This window comes from Podarcis melisellensis, assembly GCF_964234715.1.
Source record: "Podarcis melisellensis genome assembly, chromosome: 7".
Classification (NCBI taxonomy): domain Eukaryota; kingdom Metazoa; phylum Chordata; class Lepidosauria; order Squamata; family Lacertidae; genus Podarcis; species Podarcis melisellensis.
This window is the reverse complement of record NC_138539.1, coordinates 67,947,268-67,965,694: the sequence shown is the minus strand read 5'-3', so window position 1 is coordinate 67,965,694 and position 18,427 is coordinate 67,947,268. Positions and strand designations below refer to the sequence as shown.

At 45.0% G+C, this 18,427-nt stretch overlaps 1 protein-coding gene across 1 annotated transcript in view; it reads left to right on the top strand.

Annotated features, from left to right (window-relative positions):
* CDH6 (cadherin 6) overlaps window positions 1-18,097 on the top strand; it is a 170,563-nt gene extending 152,466 nt beyond the window's left edge. The window contains exons 9-12 of the mRNA XM_081918198.1: window positions 8,555-8,676; window positions 10,150-10,267; window positions 10,358-10,609; window positions 15,498-18,097. Of these exons, the coding sequence (XP_081774324.1) occupies window positions 8,555-8,676; window positions 10,150-10,267; window positions 10,358-10,609; window positions 15,498-15,988 (983 nt within the window). The 3' untranslated portion in view covers window positions 15,989-18,097. The remainder of the gene's footprint in view (window positions 1-8,554; window positions 8,677-10,149; window positions 10,268-10,357; window positions 10,610-15,497) is intronic.
* Window positions 18,098-18,427: the final 330 nt, after the last annotated feature.

Here is an 18,427-nt window from a genome sequence, read left to right as displayed (position 1 = left end):
TCTCAGCCTCACTCACCTCACAGAGTGTTTGTTGTGGGGGAGGAAGGGAAAGGAGATTGTGAGCCGCTTTGAGACTCCTTAGGGTAGTGATAAAGCGGGATATCAAATCCAAACTTCTCCTCCTCCTCCTCCTCCTCTTCTTCTTCTTCTTCTTCTTCTTCACAACAGTTGGAAGGTTCAGGAGCTCTGTGTTCTTCTGCATTTGGCTACCCTATCGCTTACCAATGATTCTCACTGGACTACAATGACCACAATTCTTTAACCATCACATTTAAAGGGATATAGAAGTGATCGCTATAGAAGTGATAGCAAAGAGAGAGCCTAGGAGCACCTAAATGTGCAAATGTACCGTATTTTTTGCCCTATAGGACTCGCCGTCCCATAAGGCGCACCTAGTTTTTTTTAGGGGGGGAAGGGGGAAACATTTTATTCCCCCCCCCCAGGCACGGAGCTGGGGCGGGGGAAGCCCGAGCTTCCCCCAACCCCAGCCCCCAGAACAGGCAACTCTCTGCAAGGCACGGGAGCCCAGCACCGAGCTGCGCGAAGCCTGGGTGTGCTGAGCTCAGCGCGCCCAGGCTTCGGCATGCAGGCAACTCTCCGCAAGGCATGGGAGCCCAGCGCTGGGCTCCCGCACCTTGCCGAGAGCTGCGCGAAGCCTGGAGAGTGAGAGGGGTCGGTGCGCACTGACCCCTCTCGCTCTCCAGGCTTCAGCGAAAGCCTGCATTCGCCCCATAGCACGCACACACATTTCCCCTTCATTTTTGGAGGGGGAAAAGTGTGTCCTATAGGGCGAAAAATACGGTAATTCGGTCAACACTGAGAAGAAGAATCTGTTTTGTTGCATTTGACTGTGAAGCACAGCAGAACAATTATTTAATGCCTTCCATGGCATTAGATAGCTAGATTCTACTGGAAATCTCAAGGCTCTTCTTTGCAGCTCAGCAGGAGGAACAGAGCTATGTATATCCCATACTTGGGGAAGGGGGGAATAAAAAAAATAAAAATTTGCTCCCAGGCCGTCTCAATTATGTGCCAAGAGAAACACTGAATTCTGCACATGGAATAAATTATTCAAATTTCTCTAGTTTTTGACATTTAAGTGGGTGTTGCTAATTTAAGGTAGGCTTGAAAGTCTATTCTGAAAACTTGCTCTTTTTTAAAAAGAAAGGAAGAAAGCAAACTGAGATTCTTAGGAAGCCAATTCGTGCATCCAATACCACATTCTGTGATTATTATTATTATTATTTCTCGGCTCTTGTAAAATTGCTGCATACACATGGATCTGCTTGATCCTTCCTTTTTCTCATGCATTATGTGTAGCAATAAAATGGGTCACTGAACTCTCTCTGAAAACACCGCTCAAGTAGTTTAGAGAGCAGTAGGGCAAGGCCTGAGCTAGCGAGCCTCAAGTGAATGATCTTTGGTTAGCCTCTCAGAAGGGAAGGGAGGGAAGAATGCTTTGCTCCTCTCCCCACAATCTCTACTCAAAAACATTTTACGGAATCTTAAATAACATGTCAACAAGCAAGTAGCTTTTTCTTATTTTCTAGCCATCTCTTAAGACCACCATGTTGACTGCGCAGAAAACAGGGGGTGAAGAACCTTTGTCACGCTGAAGGCCACATTTCCTTCTGGGCAATGTTTTGAGGGCCACCTGCTAGCAGTGAGCAGGCCCAGAGTAACCATGGGGAGAACAAGGAATGTACATTTCTCATTGTATAGTAGGCTTGTTTCTACACACAAACACACACATAAGCAAGAGGTATTATCTGAGGTCTAGGGCACATTCCAACCAGAGGAAAAACTCCCCAGGCATAAAGTAGGCCCAGTGAGGGGTGTGGTTTGGAGAAAGTTCAGAGGGCCAAACAGGGAGATATGGAGGGCCACATTCATCCTTCAGGCCTGAAGGTCCCAACCCCTGACCAAGAACAATTGCTAAGTTTGGGGCGTTTTATTGTTTTCTGTCCAGTTGTGCATATGCTTGCCCTGCACTGAGTGCAACTTTCACCCAACAAAGCGTTCTCTGTTTCTGAAACCACAAGTGCACACCGTTATCATGCGCTTCCATGCGATGAGAAGAAAATTGCCCCACGTCTCAGAGTGATCGTCATTTATCATCGATAAAGGCACCAGCAGGCACTAATGCAAACAGTAAAACTAGCAGGTCCTTGCCTTCCAACTCACAATTTTGTTTGACATTTTTCAGGTGCATAGAATGTGAAACAAAGGGATGGAGGACTTAAGGGGAGGAGAAAAACTGTGCACTAGCTAAGTGAAACAAACAATGAGTAAAACACAGACTATAATTAGCCAACGAGTAAGGAAGGGAAGAGAGAGAGCAAAATGAGTTTTTAGTAGTTTCTTAAAATGGCAAAGAGGAGGTCAGTCAGACATCTATTTTTTTTTATTTTTATCAATGCTTCCTCCAGAGTAGTAAGTTCCTAGTCTTCAGCTATGTACTGCTAATTTGTAAGATGGTCCAAAAGATGTTAATGATGTCGTTGTTCTTTGAAATTCTCATACCATGGTGCTTCCTATACATCGGAGCTACTTTTCTCTACATGAACCCAAAATATGGCATGGATCTTTCTCATGGTGCTGGAGTGACATGTAAAGAGCACCTATGTTTATGACCGATTACATAGTCAGCCAGTGTGGTATAATAGCTAAGAACAAGTATGCTGAGGACTACATCCTTGGGAGACAGCTGGAGTTTTTGCAGATGTTGGACGCCCCTTGTCCAAACAAGACATCTGTGGATGTTACAGGTGCCACAGGAATATGATCATAACCTGCTCAGCCAATAAAATATAGAATATGGCGCTCCACCATTAGATGATGAGGCCCCATACTTCCTCTAGTGGTTTGAAATATGAAGGTTAAGTGAGTGATGGGCAATTTGCAACTGCCAGGAATGATGCCTCGATGCCTTCCATCAGAAAGATTTTGGGCACCACATGGCAGGACAGAGTTCTGAACAAAGATGTCCTCTCCTAAGCCCACATTCCCAGACGTCCTGTCTCAGCGACGTCTACATGTTCATGTCCACAGAATGGAAGATGGCGGGATACCTAAGGACGTACTCTACCGGGAGCTGGCTTCAGGCACCAAGCCCAGTGGAAGACCAGCTCTGTGCTACAAAGATGTCTGCAAATGTGACAACGTGTGGCAATCCCTTTCAGATGACTGCAGTGCCTGGAGACAGGTTGTGCTTCCATAACAGTGGCCAAAGGAGGAATGATCGCTGGGAGGAGCGCAGAGAGGAGAAATGTCATGGTGCATCTGCAGCAGCACAACCGGACACACATCTGCCCCAGCTGCAACAAAACATGTCTCTCCAATATCGGTCTCTAGAGGCACAGCAGCCGCTGTAACCTTCCAACGGTTTGACTTCACTCCCAAAGGCACACTCCTCCTTCGTCTCCCGAGACAGACTGATGCCAGCCAAAAGCTCCATACCTGCTAAATATCTCTGTATTTTAGGAGTTACGGAGGGACCCTCAGCAAAGGAGGAATATTTTCATGGTTATTGCAATGCATACTCCCGACAAACATATGCCTCTCTGTTGGGCCACGTTGACTTACTCACGAGCCCAAGGAAATCAGTGGCGGACGCAGAAGTGGGATTCAAGTTGTTCAGTATGCAGCTGCCTTGCAGATGAGAGTTCTGAAGTTGTTTTGAATGATGAATTTTCCACACCTGAAAGCTATGAAAGGTGAAACAGCAAGTGCACCACAGAAAGCACTTCAAAGCCAAGATCAAGAGAAATTTAGGATTTCAGTCTTTGGTTTGATAGATGCTACATGAATAACTAAGGAATGTGTGTGTTTGCATAATGCAGTGAGAGGAAGGGAGCTGCCTGCTCCATATCGTAACACTCCCCACTCCTTCCTCAAGAAAAAGAAAGAACCAGGTGACAATTAGGTTAGTCTGAAGAGAACAAAGTTAAGCAATTTATTCATTGAAGAAAAAGAAGTCGGGAGGGATGAGGAGGAGATAAAGAGCAACGAAGCTTAAAGTTTGTGTAAGCATATTGGAAAGTGGTGTTCCTGATAGTTATCGCCCGAGAACAGATTGCTTGCTTGTGGGAGAGAATATTGATTTTGCATTTCTTAGCAAGTTTCTCCTATTGACTTCAACTCTACGTTTTAAAATGTTGCAGCTTTCAGATTCGCAGCCCTTTAAGGCTATACAAAGAAAAACCTTCACTTGGCATGTTTATCCTGCAATTCCGTCGTACCCGGGAAGCCATTCGGGGGGGGGGAGTGGCCTTAGGAAGCATCAGATTACCCTCTCCCAGGGCAGAGAGAAAGACCCCTGAGGTTCAAAGAGGGAATTCAATGCTGAATTCCCCATCCCTTCTGTAATGGAAGGGGGAAGCTAGAAGAGCCTGCTTATGAGAGCCAGTGTGGTGTAGTGGTTAAGAGCGGTAGTCTCGTAATCTGGGGAACCGGGTTTGCGTCTCCGCTCCTCCACATGCAGCTGCTGGGTGACCTTGGCCTAGTCACACTTCTCGGAAGTCTCTCAGCCCCACTCACCTCACAGAGTGTTTGTTGTGGGGGAGGAAGGGAAAGGAGAATGTTAGCCGCTTTGAGACTCCTTAAAGGGAGTGAAAGGCGGGATATCAAATCCAAACTCTTCTCTTCTTCTTCTTATGCCCTTCCTTGCACAACCGTCTTGTAAGGCTGTGGCCCAAACAATTCAATAATGCTTAGTTGCTTAATAATCCAATACTTGCTTAGTTATTTTACATATTTCTCGTATGGCTGTTGTCCAGAATAGTTGGATTTTAGACATCACCCCAGAATTGGCCCTACTAAACATCTTCCAAGACAACAATGCCCATTTACACCACAAAGCACTCATAACCCACCTACTTTCAGCAGCCAGAAACACCATAACCAGACACTGGAGAGACCTGTCAGGAGTAAGCATGGACCAATGGTACCAAATAGTATGGGAAACAGCTCTACTAGAAAAATTAACCAATAAACTGAAACTGACACGGGGACAAACAGAAGAAGACGCCTTTACCCCGGCATGGCTCCCCTTTATCACGTACGCAGCCCAACAAGACAATGACAATAATCCACCAACAGCATATAAATCAATATGGCTAACCTGATCCAAAACACCCACCCCACTCACACACAAAAACAAAGATCACCACAGCCAATCACAAACAAATAACCACACCCTAGGCCACTCTCTCACCACCAACACAAGTGAACAGCAGAGAACCGGCACGAGTAGCACTGACACCAAATCCTATATACATTAAGCAAAACAGAAACATCGCCACCCGACCCCACCCATCTTCCCCCCCCCTTCACCCCTTTTCTTCCTAATGTCTCAACAAATGAAACTGATTTGTTAAAATGTTACATGGAAAAAATACGAGAGACATTACACATACTTTTGTAACACAAGAAAATCTTCAATTTAAAAAAAAAATGCTGTCATCACACCCCCTATTAAGCCTTTCCTCTTCCACCCAGGGAGGATGAACTATAGGAGGCCGAAACAACTGTGTCTAAAGAGACAGTATGTCTTAAAAGAGTCTTGATTTCAAGGGGTCTGAACTGGCAGTGACTGACCAGCAATGAGACCTTGGGGTCATAGTAGATTGCTCGAAGGAGACATCAACCAGTGTGCAGCAGCTGTGGAAAGGCAAATTCAGTGCTAGGGAGAGTTAGAAAACGAATTGGAAATAAAGCTGCCAATATTATAATGCTGTTAGACAAAACTGCAGTGGGACCGCGTTTGGAAAATCGTGTACCATTCTGGTCTACTCACCTCAAAAAAGGATATTGTAGAGTTTGAAAAAGTTCGGGGAAAGGTTCCAAAAAAATGATTTAAGGGTGTGTGGAGCAACTCCTAGGACATCCAGTCAAGTTGAATGTTGGAAGATTTTGCTGTTTTGTCATTTAGTAGTGTCCGACTCTTCATGACCCCATGGACCAGAGCACGCCAGGCACTCCTGTCTTCCACTGCCTCCCACAGTTTGGCCAAACTCATGCTGGTAGCTTCGAGAACACTGTCCAACCATCTTGTCCTCTGTCGTCCCCTTCTCCTTGTGCCCTCCATCTTTCCCAACATCAGGGTCTTTTCCAGGGAGTCTTCTCTTCTCATGAGATGGCCAAAGTGTTGGAGCCTCAGCTTCACGATCTGTCCTTCCAGTGAGCACTCAGGGCTGATTTCCTTCAGACTGGAGAGGTTTGATCTTCTTGCAGTCCATGGGACTCTCAAGAATCTTCTCCAGCACCATAATTCAAAAGCATCAATTCTTCGGCGATCAGCCTTCTTTATAGTCCAGCTTTTACCATACGGACCTTTGTTGGCAAGGTGATTTCTCTACTTTTTAAGATGCTGTCTAGGTTTGGAAGATTAGGGATGGATAAAAGAAAGGGCTTCCTCCATAGTTAAACTTTAGAACTTGCTCCCATGGGAAGAAATGACGGCCACCAACTTGGATTGCTTTGAAAGAGGATTAGACAAATTCGTGGAGGATAAGGCTATCAAGAAAACATACCCTGCACTTCCTAACCAAATCTCTCTAAATTATGGCCTTTCTCACTCTGGAGCTCAGCGCAGCCTGCCCTTTTCCCTGTGAATCATCGAGCCTGAGGAATACTACAGATGAAAAAATACAGTGGCATCACTGACATAGGGTGACCCTGTGACTGGTGGGAGGGAGTGTGGATTTCATAGGGCTCAGTGCTTCTGGAAAGACCAGAGGCATATCAGAGGCAGGGGAGGAATTTGGGAGCGGAGGAGCCCTAAGCTAGATAGGCAACTGGCCTCCCAGGATCTCAATGGCTCCTAGTGTCACAGATGTTCACAAGATGCACCTCAGACCTTTAAGAAGAGTCCTCTGCTTGCCTCTTAGGCCAGGTCCAAACAGCATAAAGGTGCAGAGCTCTACATGGACTGCACCATTTCAGACTACAGATGGGGATGCCAGTGTTGAATGCTCCCCTTCATTTTAAAACAACCACCACCTTCAAAGGAAAAGAACAACCTACGTTGGACTGGAACGTCTCTCTGGCATGATACCCAATTCTTCTTCTTATTAATATGCACAAATTGGCTTTTTTAAATATAGGTGGGAACAGTAAAAAAATGGCATGTACATAATCCACATCTTGAAGTGATGTAGTCCACTCTATTTTCTATTTTACGCTGCATGTATAGGAATTGTGGGGCTAAAGTAGATGACAAGGGGAAAGTTCTGCTAATGGCTCTTCTGCTCTTCATACAGGGAAAAGGTGCTCTGTAGATGCAGTATTCCTTTCAAAGACACTTGAAGCACATTCTGTTCCTCAGAGAACTATGGGCATTATAGTTTGTTAAGGGTTGCTGGGAATTTTAGCTCTGTGAGGGGTAAACTACAGCACCCAGAATTATTTGAGGGAAAGAAAGTGCTTAGAGTGTGCTTTCAAAATATAGTCTATAGTGCATAAAAAGGTAAAGATAAAGGGACCCCTGACCATTAGGTCCAATCATGTCCGACTCTGGGGTTGCGGCGCTCATCTTGCTTTATGGGCCGAGGGAGCCAGTGTACAGCTTCCGGGTTATGTGGCCAGCATGACTAAGCCACTTCTGGTGAACCAGAGCAGTGCACGAAAATGCCGTTTACCTTCCCGCCAGAGTGGTACCTATTTATCTACTTGCACTTTGACATGATTTTGATCTGCTAGGTTGGCAGGAGCAGGGACTGAGCAACGGGAGCTCACCCTGTTGCAGGGATTCGAACCACTGACCTTCTGATCGGCAAGTCCTATGCTCTGTGGTTTAGACCACAGCACCACCCGCGTCCCTCTATAGTGCATACACAGCCTTAAAAAGAGCCCTTTGCCTATATTTCAGCTTAAATATATTTCCATTCAAAAAGGACCTCTAATTAAAAGAGAGAGAGAGAGAGGCTCTAACAATAACTCATCTCTCTCACTGCTACCTCTTCTGTGCCTTTCCAGAAGCTTATTGTGGATAACTTGGGACTTGAAATCAACAATTTTTCCTTCCTTCCTTCCTTCCTTCCTTCCTTCCTTCCTTCCTTCCTTCCTTCCTTCCTTCCTTCCTTCCCTTATCTGCTTGTACAGATCTTATATTAGTCAGCCACACATATTTAACAGTTGAATCATAAGATTCACAGCTGAAGGGTTTTTTCCATGCAGTAATATTTGATGGTCGGCCGCACAAGAGTGACAGATCAAGTTTCAAATGTAAAGACCTCTGTGGGGGTTTCTGGTGGTCTGCTTGGTGGAATTTTATAAAGTCAGATGGATATGAAAGCAGGAGAGGATCGAAGGAGATAAAAATGAGCATAGAATTCCAACCTTTGGTTTAGGAGGCAGTTAGAGATGTATTCTGATTATACCTGCAAATACCCTTAACTCGCACAAATAAATTGTGCACACAAAAAAATGTCGCTCATTGCTTGCATTAGCCTTGTGAATGTATTGCTCCAAACAAGGCAGTGGGTAGGTGACGGGCGGGAGTCAAACTCATTGCAAATATGTTTTCACCGGCTTTCTCTTTGTGTCACTACAGACAACCCAAAGGAAAGCAGCCGCATCCCAGTGTTTATTAAAGTCCTGGACGTGAATGACAACGCCCCGGAGTTTGCCATGTTTTACGAAACCTTCGTCTGCGAAAACGCAAAGGCCGAGCAGGTGTGCGGTTTGCGCTTCGTAATGAATAAATATGAGGTTTATAAACGTGGTCTGTGTTATGGTAGCAACAGCATTGTGCCTGTGAGCTGGCACTATGCATTGCAAAGGAACTGACAGTGATGCTAAGTGAAATGAGACCATGACTATCTGGCATCGGCTTGCGACTGGCATTCTCTTAGGAGCTGATTGCATATCAGCGTGGCTCCTTCTTGAACTTCAGTTTGCCGGCCCCATATTTTCCCTTAATTTGCTGTGTTTAATGCTTCTCTTGATGAATCCCTTGCAGATTTGATACAAAAGGCACATATTTGAAATTAGTTCTGTTGCCACCTAGGTATTTGCAAGATCTGGGTGGGGAATGAGACAAAAGATTGGGGTCTTCTTCTTTTTTAATGGACTGAAAAGAGCTACTCAACATACTCTGATGTTTGGGGATGGAAAGCCCTTTGTAGTTACCCCAGTTCACCATGCCCTACAGCCAATTCACCAGTTGGATGTGTGGCAGATTGCCTGGGCATTCTGTGCCCCAGAAGAAAGGCAGTCTGTATATTCATAAATATGATTATTAAAAGGCAGGCAGGGTGGGGTAAAGATATGGGATGGATTTTTCCCCTAAAGTATCACCATCTCCACCCCAAAGATCCCTATCTCTGTTCACTCCAATCCCCAACCTTATCAAGTTGAATAGCTAAAACAGAATAAAACTTCAAACATCAAAACCTTTCCTAAACAGGGCTGCCTTCAGGTGTCTTCTAAAAATCAGATTGTTGTTTATTTCCTTGACATCTGATGGGAGGGCATTTCACAGGGTGGCCGCCACTACCAAGAAGCTCTCCCTGCTTCCTTGTAACCTAAGTTCTCGCAGTGAGGGAACCACCAGAAGGCCATCGGAACTGGACCTCACTGTCTGGGCTGAACGATAGAGGTGGAGTCACTCCTTCAGGCATACTGGGCCTTTGAGGCCATTTAGGGCTTTAAAGGTCAGCACCAACACTTTGAATTGTGTTTTGAAACATACTGGGAGCCAATGTAGGTCTTTCAGGACTGGTGTTATGTGGTCTCAGCGGCCGCTCCCTGTCACCAGTCTAACTGCCGCATTCTGGATTAGTTGTAGTTTCTGGGTCACCTTCAAAGGTAGCGCCACGTAGAGCGCATTGCAGTAGTCCAAGTGGGAGATAACTAGAGCATGCACCACTCTGGTGAGACAGTCCGTGGGCAGGTAGGGTCTCAGCCTGCGTAGCAGATGGAGCTGGTAGAAAATACCTGTATGAGACAAGTATTCCAAGGCAATTCTTAGAGAACAGCATTTCTTTGCTGGAAATCTCAACCGCTGCTATCTGCTTGGCACGCTGCTTCAAACTCATTGCTCTAAGGTTATTTGTGGAATAATACAGTGTGAACAAGGTCTTGGTCTCAAAGAGCCTGGCTGTCACAGCGATGGTAATACAATAATGCCATTGTCCATTTTTTTAGCTCATACAGACCTTAAGTGCTGTTGACAAAGACGACTCTTTCGGCGGACACAAATTTTCCTTCTCGCTGGCTCCCGAAGTAGCCAGCAGCTCCAATTTCACTCTTCAGGACAACAGAGGTAATTCTTGTCTATCTGCTTCATTCTCTTTGGGGTTCGGGGAACTTTCAGAATGAACATGCTGCTTACAGCGCTCGTGGTTCTCTCCAGATAACACAGCCGCAATCTACACAAGGAGAACCCGGTATAACAGACACGAGATGAATATCTACCTCCTGCCCGTGGTAATATCGGACAACGACTACCCGATTCAGAGCAGCACGGAAACCGTGACCATCCGAGTGTGCGCCTGCGACCAGAGAGGGAAAATGCTCTCCTGTAACGCCGAAGCCCTGATCCACCCAACTGGCCTCAGCACAGGCGCTCTGATCGCGATTCTCCTCTGCATCATTATACTGCTAGGTAAAGGAGTCGCTTGAATTGCGGGAGGTGGGAAGAGAAGCTCACCATGTCCATGGATGGAGAATGCATGTGTGCTACACGTTAACAAAGCCATGGGGAATTAAGACTGTAGTCATGGGCAGCAGCCAGGATTTAGGTTAGGAGGGCAGGACACCCCACCTGTCATCATCCTCTGCCTGGGTCTGTCTTGCAGATTCGGAAGGAGATGCCTCAAAGTTGCTTTCTTTTCAGCCCAAGTCCTCAGTCTAAATCATCAGTCATTTGAAAACTAGGAAGTTAAATAACAAAATCAGAGACCACCTTTTGTGTGGGTAACGAGTCTCCTTTGCGAAACTACAGAGAACACGCCTTTTTCATCTTTTTTTTTTAAAAAAAATCAAAACTAAAACAAGTTTCCTCAGATTTGCTGATAACCTTTTCAGCACTTCCTTCTCAAATTCCTCCTATTTTGTGATGAAGTCCCCCCCCCCGTGAACATTCAGTAAGCATTGCCCATTTCTACTTTTAGTTAATTATTTTTATTTATTTACTTGAGGGAGGGAGCAGCCTCCCCCTTCTCCTGGCTACACCCATGACCGTAGTTATCCAGTGTCATTGGAGAAGTGATCTCATTTGAATTACACAGGGTTTTTGTACTTCCTTCCAGGATCCTTCCTGGATGCCTATGATAATTTAATCTGTGGTGACCCCAAATATTCAGATAACACAACCACCTCCTCTGTACACTTCTGCCTCAGTCATACATAGGCCAACCACAATCAGAAACCACTGCAAGCATCTTAGCTGTCATGCCACGGTCTAAGCCACCATACACACTTGTCCACTAAACTTTAACTTTTACATGAGCACATTCACCCGCTACACACTGACCCAAAAGTACACAGTCCCCAAGTTCACCAGTGAAGGAAGTTGTGATCGTATCAACTCCTTGACTCTAGTAACGCAATATCTCAGTTTACCCAAGTTACACTACCAACTCTTGGCGCCTACCGTAAACATCCTATTTTGTGTTTTAATTGTTTTTGTTTCTACTAATTTTCCAATATTGTTCCAATAACAGCTGCATTATAACCATGCCAATTTTATCCAATTAATTAAATTATTAAAACCAATTATTTATATACCAAATTATACAATTTAGTTAAAGTGGCCGCCTCACCTGCTATATTTGATGGCTCCTCTTTGTTTTCATTTTCCAAAATCTTAATAATTTCAATTACATTCCCTTCAGGATAATGATCCCTTATACGGATTGCAATCTTGTGGTTTCAATTCACGTTAATATATTAAGTGATTTATAAAGTTTCAAGCGAGGTACTCAGTCTATAATCACTGTTCTTTCCTGCATGTTGTATCTCTCCCCCCCCCCCATGATGCTGTCCCAACCATATATAGTGTTGTGTCCTTCATTTTTTCAGCTGTTGATATTTCCCATCATGAAAGGGGAAGCGGTTGTCTCACAGTTTTCCAAAAGCCTCTGCATCGCTTTGCCCCATGATTTGGGAGTTTGTTGGAGACCCCTCCGTTCCAACAAATAAATTGTACTTGCAATTTTTTTTTCCAACCTAGGAAGAGCAGTCTGATTCCAAACTGCCAGGGATTAATAGAAAAACCTATTGCAGCTGGCAGATTCTTCCCTGCTTTCCGCTGAAAATTTATAATCGGTTACCTTTCCCGTTTGATTACAGTAGTACCTCGGGTAAAGTACTTAATTCGTTCTCGAGGTCCGTTCTTAACCTGAAACTGTTCTTAAACTGAAGCACCACTTTAGCTAATGGGGCCTCCTACTGCCGCCGTGCCGCCGGAGCACGATTTTTGTTCTCATCATGAAGCAAAGTTCTTAACCCTAGGTACTATTTCTGGGTAGCAGAGTCTGTAACCTGAAGCATATGTAACCTGAAGCGTTTGTAACCCGAGATACCACTGTACGTTCCAAATTGTCTCAGTTTCCGCATTCCTTTGAAAATAACGGAGAACAAGGGTGGTTTTGTTCTGTATTCCAGTGTAGTCCTTTCAAAGGGTGAAACATCCACCACACCCCTTTATCAGCATCCTATTTCTAATCCATGGGTAGGCAAACTAAGGCCTGGGGGCCGGATCTGGCCCAATCGCCTTCTAAATCCGGCCCGCAGACAGTCCAGGAATCAGCGTCTTTTTACATGAGTAGAATGTGTCCTTTTATTTAAAATGCATCTCTGGGTTCTTTGTGGGGCATAGGAATTCGTTCATTTTTTTCTTCAGAATATAGTCCGGCCCCCCACAAGGTCTGAGGGACAGTGGACCGGCCCCCTGCTGAAAAAGTTTGCTGACCCCTGTACAGCAGACTCATCATTGTCCAGGGAAATGAGACTCCACAGTTCTTCCAAAGACTTTGCTGGGCTCGGTGGGAGCTTCTTATTCCATGCACAAGCCCATCCCGCAAACAGCACCTCTTTGGGCTCCATCAGAGGGCATTAGGGAAGACAGGTCAGGTTTGGGGAATCACCTTGTTGAGCTGTGCAGGAAGTACCGTATTTTTCGCCCTATAGGACGCACTGGCCCATAGGACGCACCTCCTTTGGGGGGGGAATGAATAAAAAAAAATATTTCTTCCCCCCCCCAGCCGCAGGGCTGGTGCGGGGGAAGCCCGAGCTTCCCCTGACCCCAGCCCCCAGAACAGCCTGCTATCCGCAAGCCTTGCGAGCCCAGCAGCAACTCCCGCCAGGCGCGCAAGGCTTGCGGACACCTGCGCGAAGCACGGGGCGCCCTCCGGAGGGTGCCCCATGCTCCAGGCATCAGGCTGCTACCCGCAGCCTAGGGAGCCCTGCGGGAACTTCCGCGGGGCTCCCTAGGCTGTAGATATCTTTCCGAAGCGTGGGGCGCTCTGCTTCAGCGCGCCGCGCACTCCGGGAAACAGGCTGCTATCCGCAGCCTAGGGAGCCCTGCGGGAACTCCCGCGGGCTCCCCAGGCTTGCTGATAGCTTCCTGAAGCCTGCATTCGCCCCATAGGACACACACAGATTTCCCCTTCATTTTTGGAGGGGGGAAAATGCGTCCTATGGGGCAAAAAATACGGTAACTTGTCAGTAGTGTTTGGATTGGAAACAACAATTGTTTGGGTCCCAGGCCTAGCATTCAATTAAACAGCTGCTTTAGCATTGTATCTTTCTCAATCCGCTTTCATGCTTTGTTTAGGCAATCTCAACACTATGTGAAACAAAGGCACGGAAAGAATGGAACTACACTTTCCAATTTTAGCAGCGACAAAAGGCAGATTTATTTTTATTTTTTATTTTTGCTGTTCACCCCACCCCACCCCCTTGGCTGCATGGCGGATTTCACTTTCAGCCCGAGAAAGCCTAGCCTATTTATTGCAAAATCCCAGATAATGCTAAGAACTGCTGAGGGTAGTGGGGAGAAAAAAACAGCTCAGCTTTACATTTATTTTAACGTTTTGTTGAGCATTAGGAGGGCTTATTTTACAAGTTGACTTCAGACGAGAAACTGAGCATCAAGAACAGGGTTATATTTGGAGCTGAGTCAGTGGTTTGCACAAATCCAATTTGAATATTCATTTCTTTTTAGTGAAATCTCATTCATAATGACATTAGCGAGGCAGAATTAATAAACATAAACAAATCAGCTCTGGGATTTTGAGCTGTTGTGTACTGGATAACACAGAGTACAATGTTTAGCAAAGGCAATTTGAGGGATGGTTTAGAATTTATAGTGGATGCATGATAGCAGCTGCGGTCTCAGGGCATCTCTGCCCTCTGTCCCCATCTTATGCAGCCCTCAACACATCTGAAAGCTGCTTCCTTCTTCCTTCCTTCACTTCCTTTTTGCTTGTTTCCTCATTATTTTTCCTGGCTCTTAAAAAACATCCCCCTTTCTTTCTGTGTGATTTTGGAACATTTAGAAAGGGCAGTACAGTGGTACCTCGGTTTAAGAACAGCTCTGTTTACGAACAATTCGGTTTACAAACTCTGCAAAACCGGAAGTAGTGTCCCAGTTTGAGAACTTTACCTCAGTCTAAGAACGGAATCTGAACAGTGGAAGGGCACCAGCGGCGGGAGACCTCATTAGGGAAGCGTGCCTCGGTTTAAGAATGGTTTCAGTTTAAGAACAGACTTCCAGAATGGATTAAGTTCGTAAACCGAGGTACCACTGTATTTTTATTTAATAAAAATAACTTGATGCCCTTTTTAAATAACTTTATTTACTGGTCATATTTATTTATCTATCTATATCCTTGTATGCTGTATAAAGAGGTGAATTAAAATTAGGAACTGCAACATGTGATCCTTATTGTTTTATCAAGGAAAGGGGGGAAAACCCAATTTTTACTTTTTTTCACCTATAATACGGCTAATGTGGCATTTCACCTGGAAAGGTGCACTCTCTGGCTCTCTGTGTGTGAATAATAATAATAATATACCACCATATACCCAGAGGTCTCAGGGTGTTCCCTTAAATAAATTCCAAAGCATTTCTGACATTCAGCATTAGTCATTTTAAGAGACAACTTTTTTCTTTCCTTTCCTTTCCATGTGCCTTGAAATTGCACTTGTGATTTTATAAGGATCATTTCCACGCTGCGCAAAGTAAAACAAAAATCAAAACCCCAAAGCAACATCTACCGCTGACAAAAAATAACTGCTCTTCATCTTCCTTCGAGCTTGAAATCCTCCTAATATTTACCCTCCCTGCAACCCCTAGTGCTCAGAGTAGGATTGGCTGCAGTGTGAGAGACTGTGGATTTGGAGTGGGCAGTTTGATAGAGTTTCTTATAAAAGACAACGTTCGAGCAACACATATATTGCCCATTCTATTTTTGTTCTTAATTGGGCGGCAAATGAACTCCTCCTCCTCAGCATTCGCCGACACTGCTTCTTGTTTTCCTTTCCAGTTACAGTGGTGCTGTTTGCAGCCTTGAGACGACAACGGAAGAAAGAGCCTTTGATCATTTCCAAAGAGGACATCCGAGACAACATTGTCAGTTACAATGACGAAGGTGGTGGAGAGGAAGACACCCAAGCGTTTGATATTGGCACGCTGCGGAACCCTGAAGCCATAGAAGACAATAAACTGCGACGAGACATTGTGCCAGAAGCGCTTTTCGTGCCGCGCCGGACTCCAGTGGCGCGGGATAACACCGACGTCAGAGATTTCATTAGCCAAAGGTTAAAGGAGAATGATTCGGATCCAACAGCGCCCCCTTATGACTCATTAGCAACCTACGCATATGAAGGCAATGGTTCTGTGGCAGAGTCCCTCAGCTCCTTGGAGTCGGTGACCACGGATGGAGACCAGGACTACGATTACCTCAGTGACTGGGGTCCGCGGTTTAAAAAGTTGGCCGACATGTACGGTGGAGCGGACAGCGACAAAGACTCTTAATATGTTGCCTTTTTTTCCATTTTCAAGAAACAGCATTGAAATGTGTGGCATTGCTACGTCTTTCTATTTATCCACAGTTATTTGAAAGGGTCCTCAACCAGTTCGAATAGTTTCCGTGACTGCAGTCTTTGTGGATCCAATGTCATCCCCTCCAACCCCCGCAAATATAATTTGAGCATCCAAGAGGCAAATAATGTGGTGGGTGGAGGGGGGTGGGGAAGAAAACTCCCTTATTTTCTGTGCACCCTGTATACCAAAACAGTCAAAGAGGCACAATGGCAGGGGGATGGAGGGACAATGGAAACGGAATAACGGTTTTAACTTGTTCTACTTTATCTTCTTAATTGGATTATCTTACTGTTATATTTCACCCAATAATCTCACTGTATTTTAATTACGCAGCTCAGACATGTTTTCCGCAGATTATGTCTTGAAACACCCCATAGTAAGGAAGCATTGTGGCTTAGCTTAAACATTATAGCAAAAGGAGCGGGGTGTAGCTCTTTTAAAAACCACAATCTGCCGGCAAGGAATATTTCAAAGGATCTAGTGGCCATTCAAGCACCAGTGTCAGTTTTGAACTGGTCACTTGGTTCAAAGTATTAAAGTGCTGGTGGACAATCAAGAGATGGGGAAGAAGGGGGGAGGGACTTACTAGGTTCATTGTGTGTGACCATAACAGTGCACCAGAAATGACACAATATTTGAAATATTGTGTTCCTGGAAACCGACCAACCAAATAGCGTGTGTTCAATAATACATATCAGGGATAGCCAAAAGTGCTGGCTTCTAGATTTTAGACTCCAACTCACATCAACTCCAGACAACATAACCAAGGATAATGAGAGTTGTAGTCCAGCAAAATCTGGAGGACACCACGTTGATTACTTCTGACATGTATCAAGGAAGGAAGAGGCATAAGGTTGAAAATACACCTGGAGTTGGATTCAGACGTGTTAATCTGCATCCAACCCATAACACATAAAGAGAGCTCCCTGTGTACATTCGGTGAGTTCCATTTTATATTGCTCCGTTCCTAAGCATACCAGCAGATTGAAAGCCAACTGTCTTACCCCTCTCCCTGCTTCCTTGCTTGCCTGGCCACTGCTATTCCATCCTCCTATTGAAGCAAAGGATTCTGAGTGCCTGGGAAGGATGTGGCAGCCAAAGATGTTGTATTACATCCAGCTAAGTCATTCTCAAGAGTAGACCCATGGAAATCAACAGGCTTCAGTTAGAACTTAAGGTAATGGGGTTATAACCTGTGCTAGCCTTACTCAGAGTTAAGCCCGTTGAAGCTAACTTTAGGTTCATTGATTCCAATGGATCTACTCCATTGCATACAACCCACAGATTTCAGTGGGCCTTCTCTAAGTATAACTTACTAGAATACAATCCTTTGTTTCCCAAGAAGAGGTGGTGGTGGAGGAGAAAGAGGTAGCAGCAATGATGACAGGGGCAAGCCATCAAGCAGAAAGGCAACTTCTGGTACAATCTCCACCTTGCCAAAATCAGCGAGAGCCTGGTCATTTGTTTCAGTATGGACCAGTGTTGGCGCATGGAAGGGAAGGACTAAATACATGACTCAGCTACTGCTGTTAAGCAAGACAGTAGCCTTGGTGGGCATGCACATTGATTGTGAGGAGCATCAAAGGTGGGTTTTCATGGAGGTGGTGTCCAGGACAGTGCCAAACATTTTGAAGGATGGAGATCTCTCTCTTCACTTTTGTCATCTGAGGTGGGACCCAAAATAACCACGTCAGCTTTAAAAGCTAATCAGAAAAGCAAGAGAGAGCAAGGACCGGGAGCTGACACTGTAGTTGGTTGAAGCTCATTAAGCAGAAAGATATTTCTGAGATAAATAGCAGAGCTTCAGCTGATGTCAAATACTCAAACATCCTTTGTAGAACTCTGGAAGAATGGTTTAGTCATTCACTTGGTGTGACGACATGACCAACAAAGCTAATAGCACCCGAGCTGACCTCAAGAGCTCTTTGCTTTAGCTAATGGCAGCATTTTAAACAATAATTTTAATAATTTGTCCTTTTTTGCATTATAGTAGACGCGCTCTTTATTAATTAACAACAATAATTATATAGTTTCACATGATTTTATGACTTGCGCTTTTTGTTTAGATAGTTAACGTTAGAGTGCTTAGAGTACAGCCGATGTATATAGGCAGGAGGAGATTCAAAATTCTTTGGGTAAAGGGTTGCCACTAATTTTTTCATCTGGCTTCCTTGCAGCTGTGTAGATCCTGGCTAAAGTATCGGTCGTAGCCACAGTAGTACCTGCCAGATTGGGAGGCAGGTGGAGTGTGGAAAGAGAGAGATAGGGAATAGCACAGCTCTCACCCGTATGTGGTTTGTAAAAGGCATCCAGAAAAGGCCTTATCTATCACTAGAACTGCCGGCGGGAACTTTTCAAGGGACCTCAGAC